This window comes from Astatotilapia calliptera, chromosome 23 (assembly GCF_900246225.1).
Source record: "Astatotilapia calliptera chromosome 23, fAstCal1.2, whole genome shotgun sequence".
NCBI classification, from domain to species: domain Eukaryota; kingdom Metazoa; phylum Chordata; class Actinopteri; order Cichliformes; family Cichlidae; genus Astatotilapia; species Astatotilapia calliptera.
The window spans coordinates 24,619,707-24,630,257 of record NC_039323.1 but is presented as its reverse complement, the minus strand read 5'-3'; the positions used below and the strand labels follow the sequence as shown (position 1 = coordinate 24,630,257).

The following is a 10,551-nucleotide window of genomic DNA, read 5'->3' as shown; positions in this document are numbered from 1 at the left end:
AAAAAGAAACTGTGCCAGTAAATTATTGTATAACTTTTCCATAATTACAGGTGTTATAGACACTACTGACATTAACATTTTTCAGATCAAAGTGGGTTCCAGTATTATAACTGAGATTTTAAATTATTTTTAAATGATACCAGATACAAGGGGGTCCCATGGTATCTGGTATATGTAATATAAATGTATAATTAATTATGATAATATTAAAGTGTAGATATAACTCTAGGGTGATAGTGAGCTATTACATAAACCTTTGACCAGTGTACCTTTCCATTTTGTAGATACTCAGCAGCCACTGCAATCAGAGACAACTAGAGAGTGAAAATGCACACACAAAAAACTGCAGTCTAGACTTAAAAATAATATGGTGTGTCTTATTTGGGCATTTTATATTTACTGGATCAGAGAAAGTGACATCAATTTTCAGACAAACAGGCAATCAGCAAAAACATTGACAGAAATATTTCGCTTTTGGTCTGTACTGACTGTGATTCAAACAGAATAATACTTACACAAATTATTCCATGTATTTAGCGGTTAAAATCTGTCTTTTACAGGTAAACCTCCAAAGCTTACCGAAAACATGATTACATTAAGCTGCTTAAAAAAAATAATAATAAAAATAATGATTAAAAAATAAAAGAAAGTATTGCATAGGTAAAACTGTATGCTGCCCTCTCTCCTTTGCTGGGTCTTATTGTCTGAAGCTTGGTTTCACTTGCTCCTCTGTATCAGATTATAAGACAAGGACAAAGGTTGCATAAACTATTGTGTCTTATCTAAATAACTTTGTACCACTGGACACACATGCACCACACAATCTAGCTACAATCTAGCTGCTTGTAACTGAGTTGTGCATTATTAAATTTAAACCCACACATAGTATTACACACTTGCTTTCTGTCATGACTGCAAAGAGTTTGGATTAATACTGGAAAACAGTTTAATGTACCAAGTGTTCAGTAAGTCTGTGTGACTTTATTAAAGACAGTTAACTAAACTGCAGGGTTGCTACAGTCTTTCTATTTATTTTCTGACTAGACTTCTAACAAAAGACGTACGCATACTTGACTAAGACTAGTCCATGCTAACACTTCATAATATCTTTTACATAGGACATCTTATGACATGAACAGCCAAAATGAAACCCAATAACTTTGGTTTCATCTGAGATCTACTCAGCTTGTTTTCATATGGATGCAAAGCATGAGACTAAAGATTTTGTAGAGAAATGTTGAGAAATGCTTTTGACAAATTGAGAAGTTGATTTTTGGGCCTTTTTTTTTTTCAGTAAAAGGACTAGATATTAAAATCCCTGATAATGCAAACTAAACTTTAGATCATTGATGCCAGATCCGGACTAGACCTGTTTTCCATGAGCCTGGGCCACATAACCCAAACCACAATCGAGCCAGATATGGCATGCATCACATAGACAGTGCCATCTATGCCAGGCCTGGCCCATATCTGGATGACATACCATCATGCCAGAAGTCAGCCAGCAGTGCCGGCTTGATACCAGATCCAGGCCAGAACTGCTTGCTATGTGGGAATGAGCTCTAGTGACCTAAATTTAAAATAAAATAAAATTTAAATAAAATAAAAACTAAAAAGCTTCAAAAGCCAAATGGAAGAAAATGACAAGACCCAGTTGATACTCTGGGGTAAGTAAAGAACAACAAAGAAAAGCCTGTGAAGCAAACTCAAATTTTTTTAAAAAAGCATCTTTTCATGAATGTGCTCCAGAGTTCATATTTCCCTGGATGAGGTCTCTCAGGCACAAACGATCAGGTCTGTCACTCCACCTCTGGGTGGAGCTGCAGGGTCAGTTAAGGTTTGGCTCCGCCCACCAAACTGACGCAGGTGAGGTGGCAGAGCGTGACAAAGTAAACAGAGATAATCACGTGTGGAAATGAGAGTGTAACTATTTGTACTCTTATTTGTACAACTCAAACATTAAACTAAACATATTAAATACTGAAATATTTAAAACATCCTCCTTTAAATCCACGCTCTAAGTGCAGACGTGTTTCTCTCTGTGTATGTTCACAGCCCAGGCTGCTGATATGAAACATGAAGTCAACGTGTGCTCAGCTCTCACTGGGCTTTCATGTCCACAGAAACTCTAAGAAGGTCGAGCTGGTGAACGCTCATATTTGTAGGTCAAAGGTCAACAATTTCAGTTCTTATGAAAGAAAACAAGAAAGAGGCGGATTTCTCAACTTTTAAAACTTTGATGCTTTACTGACGGTGTGCTCGCTAACATGCAGATACAGACTGCACATGTAGCTCTGATAGCTCTTTTATACATTACAGCTAACAACACACTCCTGATCCTGGCCTCGAAGTCATCATTAATACCAGCCCAGCCTCTGGAGCTGTCCCAGCACACTGTGACCTCAGCCTTTATTTACAGGGTCCAGATAATTCAAATCCAGTCTGCTCAACTACTGCTCATTTCTAAAGTTTTAAAGCAAAATATAAAGAACTGGAGGGTTGCTCAGGACTTGTGCACAGCACTGGATATGAGATTCAGGAGAATCGATAAAAGGGTTTCTCTAAATACAGGCATATTTGACAGTAGCAAGCTGGTTGATAACACGGTGGTAAATACGCTCCTGTCACAACTTTTTCAGTGGTTTTTTTTTTTCTTGCTAGCATGAAATTATTCAAGAATAAAAATGTGTATTCAGTGATTTACGGTTTTGTTTACAAATCTTAGTAGATTTCTTGTACCGAGGTAGGATTTTGATGTACTTTTTTTAGTTTTAGTTTCTGTGTCATGTTCCTTCTGGTGCTATTCAATTATATACTGAAGGCAAACATTAGCACACATTACAGCACTGTGCTGCACCTACTTTAAAGCTTTTAACAAATATTTGAAGATTTTCATTTGACATTTTAGAAAACCAAACATTAAAGTGTTTTATTATACATTAGAGCAGTAAATTATAAAGTCATTTATAATGAATGAATAAAATGTGCTGTTCTACTTCACTCTTATTATATTCTGATGGTTATGTGCTGTTTCTGCAATATTATGATATTTGCCTCTCAATGTAGGTTTACTAAATTAAAAAGAAATAATATTTTAATGTTCTTGGAGGCTCTTTAATGGAAATGATATTTTTAACACTATTATTGTTGTTGTTATCTGTGAATATTTAAAGTGTTTTACAAAATGTTTTTCTTTTTAATTATTAATTATTAAGATGTCAAATTATAGTTATTTAAATGCATTCCCGAACAGAAAAATATAATAGTATTAAAATGTGAATTTGGTTTAACAAGTTTTAAGTTTTAAACAATATAATTTGAGAGATTTTTAAAAAAAACAATTGTGTTTCCTGTTTTTATAACAGGCGGTTTTATAAATTACTTAAGTGGTGTTAGTAAATTTAAGTTTTCAGTGTATTCGTGCACCGCAGAGCCTGAAATCATGCCTATTGTTAGTTCAATTTTAAAATCCTGTATTTATTTCCTGTTGAATCCTTTGATTTCACATGACCTGCTTTTGGTTCCTGGTTTCCCCTGTGCCACCGTGTTTCTGAGTCTTGACATCGAAGCTGCTGTTTGTTGTCAAAACACATGTAAGAGATATGACAGGAGCCAGGATAAAGATGTCTCGAGGTGAGTTTAGTGTCAAAGTACAAACACGTAGTTCACCTGATGTTGAAATAAGGTAAAATAAGGTGTAATTAAAAATGAAAGAAAGAAAAAATAGTTCTGCTGTTATCCCACAAATTGAATTCTACAAAATTTAAAAGAAAAAAAAGGAAAACAGAAAATTTATGACCAAATAAACAGCATAAAAAAATTTCCAGATCCGTTACTCAAGATGAGTTGAGCAATGAATAATATGTCTTTATTGTACTGAGAAACAACATTAATTATGTCACATTCACTTTATATATATATTTTTAAGTCTGTTTACCTTTTATCACCACCAAAGTGCATTTACATTCAGACACAGGTAATGTGTTGATAAATGCATTTATTTCTTTTCTTTTGCCTTTTATGATGAAAGCCTGAATGACGCTCTGCCTTGTTCGTGCATATTTTTTCTTTTAAACCCGGGATGGCTCTAATGAGAATGCATGAAGTAAAATGTACCTGGAACTAGATTTTAGTGGTCATAATCTAATTGTCCTTTATACTCTTTAAACTATAACTTTAAAGGTTTCAGAAGTGGTGTTTTTGTTTTGCAGTACAAAGTTTTGTGGACACATGTTGTAATGTCTTAAAATAATCCACACCTCAGATTTTTGCTGTGGACAGAAACTAATATCTGAACTTCACCTGTTTCATGCAGCCTGGGTGGATGTCCAGGCAGATTTCAAGTAAAGAAATGTTTTGGTTCATTAACATAATCGGCGTCACTGTCAATGAAAGGGAGCTCGTCGTATCGGATCGCTGCCTCCCAGCAGAGATGCAGAGCCTGAGCGACAATGTCCTCCGACATCCTCTGAGCAAAGTCCAGCAGAGCTCTACTGGCTGGAGGGGGATCCTGGAAGCTGCCGTCAGCTGAGCCTGCAATACCTTCAGAGTCGCTTGCATGCTTCAGAAACCCCTCAGCCTCATCGGTGACGGCCTCATCCGGTTTGTCAGAACGGGCTCCAAACCAGCATCTTGACCTGTTACATCCCATTTCACAGAGACGCTGATGGAGCTGTTGAATCTTCAGCAGCACGAGTTTCTACTGGTGACCTTCATGTCTGCAGAAACAGTCAGCAGAACAAAGACATGTTGGTTTTAAACACTTCCAGGAGATGTTTGACCCAACAAGAGCTGTTTATCCTTTCTGGAGAAAGATATCATCACCTTCCGACCTCTCTTTATCCGACAACAGCAACACCAGAGACACCGGGCTCTACGAAACACTGGAGAAAACAAGCCTTTTTAAAAGGTGAGAAATTTCATACACAGTCACATATAAAGTTTCTGTCAGACTTTGGACTAAATAAGGCATTTTAAGGCATTATAAATACACACATGGGTGGCAAATCAAAATGAGAGCCTTCTACAACACACAGTGATATTACAAAATGTGAAAATTTAATTATTTTTTTCAAGTTACCCTCTGTCCTGTGCTGCAGTTCCTCTCCAACCTCCAGAGCTGCTGATAACCAGGCTGCTGAACCAGTTTCCACCTGCTGCTGGTTTGTGGGAGGAGCGAATCGCTGGACACCACCCAAAACAAACTGTTTACCCCCTGAAAGCCCTTAAAGTGCACCTATTCTGCTCATTACCAGTGCCATGCTTTTATTTTTGGACTCATAGTAGCTTTGCATGAGTCAGCTGGTGAATGAATTCAGAATAATCCTTCTTTATATTACACTGGGCCTTGGTTCAGCTCCTCAGGCCATCCTCTGTCTGAAACAAGCTGTTTCAGCTCCTCGCCCTTTAAACCAACTTTCTTAGCAGAGTGTGTGAGCAGCAGATGGAGCTTCTGTGCCTGAGATGACCATATTAGGAATAACTATGACATCATACAGGCCAGAGAGTAGAAAAAACAGCATGAAACTGAGCATTTAGATTTGGATCTGTCACTGCCAGCTCGTTACTTTGGTGAATTGGTGTGTTTCATCCTAAATCATGACTTTTTAACACCTTAAAGGGACTGTTATTTTCTGGGTGGCTGATGCTGCCACTGCCAGTGCATCAATGGCAATGACGTTACAGGACACTTGGCTTCGATGCAGATGCAGGAGTTACCTGACAAAACAGGATTAGGATGTGAGTGCACCGGCTCTGGCTCTGTGTGAAACTTTCTGTTTGTGAGGGGCAGCCAATCAGAAGAAAGTCAGCTGCAGGCCAAAAACACAAAGAAAAACTAATGGGGCAGACCCTGCAGGCTTAAAGGGAGAGGAGCTACAAAGCTGGTTTGACACAGAGGATGAACTGAGGGGCAACACTGGGGCCCAATGCAAGAAAAAGAAGGATTATTTTGAACTGTGATTCATGCAAAGCTACTTTAGGAGAGTCCAAGAATAGAAACGTGTAGCTAGAAATGAGCAGGATAGATTCTCTTTAAAATAAAAACAACAACATAGTGTTATATCATTCCGTATGTGTCATCTAATAAACAACAAGCGCAAACTAAACTGTAGATTTAGCTTTCCAGTTAACACTTACAGCTGAGAGTGATTTTTAAGCCTCAGCAAACAGGAAGCAACAACTTCGAGTAAAATGTAAATATGGATCATGAGCAGGTGATGGTGCCTTCAGAGTCCTGCAGAGTGGGAGTTTGTGCAGCTCAGAATGTAGACACAGAGTCAGCGGCGCCATCTGGTGGCAAAACAAAATAAAATACAAACAATAGGTCTTGGAGAGGAAAATGCAATGCGCACCTGTCAATTCACTTTTTAAAACTCCCTCTGTGTTGATGTTACCAAAAGAAAAGAAAGAAAAAGCTTATTCTAAGAGATCCAGCTAGCTGACTTAGCTGTGTGCATGACTGAAACGTTTAGAGATGTTTATATCTCTGTGTTTAGGCTATGTCACACTGTAGTGTGGCATTGCTTCATTTGTCCCGCTTTGCATTTTTAAACCTTGTTATAAACACACTTCAATCAAACGTATTTGATTATTTCACATCTGAAAAGTTGTCCTACCTCTTTAAATGTCACTTCTAAAAAAAAAAAAAAAAAAAAAAAAAAGCAGCCAATCATAAAGTCCTGGGGGGACAGGCTCACATCAGACGGCGTCACTGCGCTCACTTCTTCTCTCCAGCATGCTCCTCTCGCTCTGCCTGAGCGTTTCTGTTATCTTCTTTTCCTCTTCGGGTTTTGCCATGGAGATGAACCAGACCTCCAAGTTGCTGGGGGAGAGCGGAGAGCAGTGTTCAGCCTGCGACTTCCGGGAGCACAGCAAGCAGATGAGGCTCCACAGCATCAAGTCGCAAATCCTCAGCATCCTGCGGCTGGAGCAGGCGCCCAACATCAGCCGCGATATGATCCGCCAGCTGATCCCCAAAGCGCCTCCTCTGACACAGCTGCTGGACCAGTATGATCCGCGGGTGGAGGACGAAGACCACGCAACCACGGAGACCATCATCACAATGGCAACAACGCGTAACTAAACAAACCACTGAGGGGTTTATACCTAAAATAAATAAATAAATACATGAATAAATAAATAAATAGTTTTGCACTTTTTTGTGCGTAAATCCTGTGCGTAAAGAGGCGCAGTAAAATAGGATACTGCTGAGGCGCAAACGACCAAACAGACCTGAGCTACGACTTTAAGGCCGTAAATGTTTATATGATATGATGTTTATATTTATATTAGCCATAAAATCTTAATGGCAGGTGACCAACAATTATCTTTAACGAGGATTTGTATTTGGTATTACTGGTGTTGAGCGTTTGAGGGAGCCTCCCAGCCTTCACATGCTCAATTGGGGTGGTTAGCACCAGATTTCTGTCGTTTTAATCTGGAGAATTTTAATCTTAGATTAACTAGTTGATGAATTTAGAAGTTATGGTGACGCAAAATACCATTATTGAAGGACAAATGAAACATTTAAGGAGTTATCATACTAATACCACTCATATCTTAAATCACCATTAAATTCTAGCTACAGAATTTCTCCAAATCTGTTCATTTAGTTTTCCAAAAAGGAGACAAAACAGACAATTGACTGACAGCATTAACTGGAATAACATCGTTCAAATGATCAGGGGCACCTCCAGAATTTTTTCATAGGGGTGGCCACATGGGGGGCCACTAAAAATACTGTAGTGGCACAGCAAAAACAGAATTTCCAGTTTTAATAAATATTTTTTAATAATTATAATAATATCCTTTCATGAATGTCTGCATGCATGACAACCAAAAGTTTATGTGAAAATGTTTCTAATGCAACAGCATAACATTTTTTTTTTTTTTGTTTGTTTTTATATGACTCACTTCTTCCAGACAATCCAATCGCCCAGGACGAATTGTCCTGTTGTCTGTTCAGCCTCAGTCCAAAGATTCAGCCCAAAAACATCCTGAGCGCTCAGCTGTGGGTTCACCTGCGGCCTGCTGACGTGGTTACCACCGTCTTCCTGCAGGTCTCCCGCCTCAAACCTGGCAAGGAGGGAAACAGCACCCGCGTCCGGGTTCGCTCCCTGAAAATTGACACTGACGCTGGTGCTGGCTCCTGGCAGAGCATCGACATCAAGTCTCTGCTGCAGGCTTGGCTGCGTCAACCAGAAACCAACTATGGCATAGAAATCAACGCCTACGACTCCAAAGGAGAAGATCTGGCCGTTACTTCAGCAGAGCCTGGAGAGGAAGGACTGGTGAGTCTATTTCCTCTATGACTCTATAAGTATTGGTTTGCAGTAGCCGTTATTTTTATGCATTACACTTAAGCAATGGTTAATTATTGGCTAAATTTCAAGTAAGCTCAGTACCTATGATAATTTTTATAATGAAACAAAATTATTACTTAATAAAGTGAGGCACCAAAAACTATGTGGTCAGGTTTAGGCACTATAAACTATAAACCTTCCAGGCTGTCTTATGCATTACTGTTTAATTTTCCATTTACAACTCCTTCCTAGCAACCCTTCATCGAGGTCAAGATCCTCGACAACCTCAAGAGATCCCGTCGTGACTCGGGCCTCAACTGTGATGAAGAGTCTGTGGAGACACGCTGCTGTAGATACCCACTCACCGTTGACTTTGAGGAGTTTGGGTGGGACTGGATTATCGCGCCCAAACGCTACCGAGCAAACTACTGCTCAGGGGAGTGTGAGTTCCTGCACCTGCAGCAGTACCCACATGCACACCTGGTGAACAAGGCTAACCCACGGGGTACAGCTGGGCCCTGCTGCACACCCACCAAGATGTCACCCATTAACATGCTCTATTTCAACCGCAAGGAGCAGATCATCTATGGAAAGATCCACTCCATGGTGGTTGACCACTGTGGCTGCTCTTGAGGATATCACGCATCCGTGAGGGTGAAACGTCTAACAGAAATGATGCAAAGATCTCAAATATTGCACTTTTTTTTTTCAGTTTGATTTAGTAGTTTAAGAAAAGCAGCCAATAAACAGGTTCCAAAGATGCTAAAAAACATCCAAAACAATGAAATAAGTCATTTCAGTTATTCAGTTTTGGTCTTTGTGTTCTAATCCAAACAAAAATTGACCAAACAGGATGCAAACACACATCAAAAACAAACCAACAGCGAGCCCAGAAATACTCAAAAGTCGCACAAATTTATTCATATAATGATTGCTTACTTTTTATATATGTAACTGCTGTGCTATAAACCTGTAAAAACAATTTAACACAGCATTTAAGCATTTTAAGCATTTAACACACTCAGTAGATACAGAGTAAGAAGCTCATTCATTTTATGTCCGAATGTAAAATGAAGCAATGCAACCAAATTTTTAAAAAAAATGTATTTCAACAGAAAGACAATTTCAAATGTGCAAAAAGAGCATTTAGAGAAAAATCTAAATATATTAAATGCTAAATATATCTAATATCTCATATATATATAAAACGCATTTAGGCAGGATTCAAAAGGTAAAAGTTAGTAAAAGTATAGTATTACAAGTAACTCTTTTAGCACAGTTTTTGGTCTCCTCTGGGAAAATGTCTGTATTTTTAGTTGCTAAATGCTGCACTATGTTCTCTAACTGTGTGTGTGTGTGTGTGTGTCTGCTGTTAGCTTTGTAGAGCTTTTTTTAAACTGCTCCATGAGGAGTGCTAATCAAATAGTGAATTTTAAACCATAACAGTTTTTACACAACCTTATATTATACAAGACTTATTGAATATAAGCTTTTGCTTTTAGTATAATCTTTAAGGCTTTTGAGATAATCACTGTTAATATATTCACTTTTTCAGAAAATAACAGAAGATGCAATCTTACACACATATATCTTTTTTTAATATATCTTTTTTTATTGGTGTGTTTACCCACTTTCAGGCCTTTTCGCACATTCAAGTGTGAGGCAATGTTTGAACATGAATATCTCAAAATATTAACAATAAAAGCCTAAAATATTCGCTGGTATTTCTTACCATCAGAACAATTCAGGTAAATTGGGACAGAGTTATTAAAAAACGTCTGAGTATCGGCTGGCTAAAATGAAAAAAATGTCCCATATTTGAATGCACGCTATTAAAAAACTTTACATTGCAAAAGAAAACTAGTGACACTTTTTGAATGATATATAGTTATATTTTACAATAATGAAAAGTAAAATGTAAAATATTCTTTAACATTAAAATGTTAGTCACAAAAATGGAAAAAAAAATCTTGTTTTTAAAAATTTGAATACCATCTGGAAGCTCCAGAATTTTTGATGTATTCAAACTTTGATCTGGACTAGCTGCTGATATTTTTTTGTTTTTAGGGTACAACGTGTCATATTTGCTGGATTCAACAGGGAATTTGAATGAAAAAAAAAAGTAAATATCTAAAAGTAAGTAATTGCCATATAAAGATGAAATTTCACAGCAGTCACTTCATATGTCCAAACGTTGGGCCATTAGTTTATTATGCAATTTGAAGATGATCAAAATTAGTCATTTTTT

The 10,551-nt window shown here is 37.9% G+C and overlaps 1 protein-coding gene and 1 long non-coding RNA gene across 2 annotated transcripts; one reads left to right on the top strand and one right to left on the bottom strand.

The window, feature by feature from the left end:
- Window positions 1-3,842: 3,842 nt before the first annotated feature.
- LOC113016600 (uncharacterized) lies at window positions 3,843-5,194 on the bottom strand. Its single transcript, XR_003271265.1, has 3 exons — window positions 5,081-5,194; window positions 4,825-4,883; window positions 3,843-4,718 (listed from the first exon to the last, which is right to left on the bottom strand). It is a non-coding gene; the product is annotated as an uncharacterized LOC113016600 (long non-coding RNA).
- A 1,501-nt stretch (window positions 5,195-6,695) lies between these two features.
- On the top strand, window positions 6,696-9,432 carry LOC113016872 (growth/differentiation factor 8-like). Its single transcript, XM_026160034.1, has 3 exons — window positions 6,696-7,076; window positions 7,924-8,291; window positions 8,556-9,432. The coding sequence occupies exons 1-3, from the start codon at window positions 6,737-6,739 to the stop codon at window positions 8,934-8,936; spliced, it is 1,089 nt and encodes a 362-aa protein (XP_026015819.1). The 5' UTR covers window positions 6,696-6,736; the 3' UTR covers window positions 8,937-9,432.
- Window positions 9,433-10,551: the final 1,119 nt, after the last annotated feature.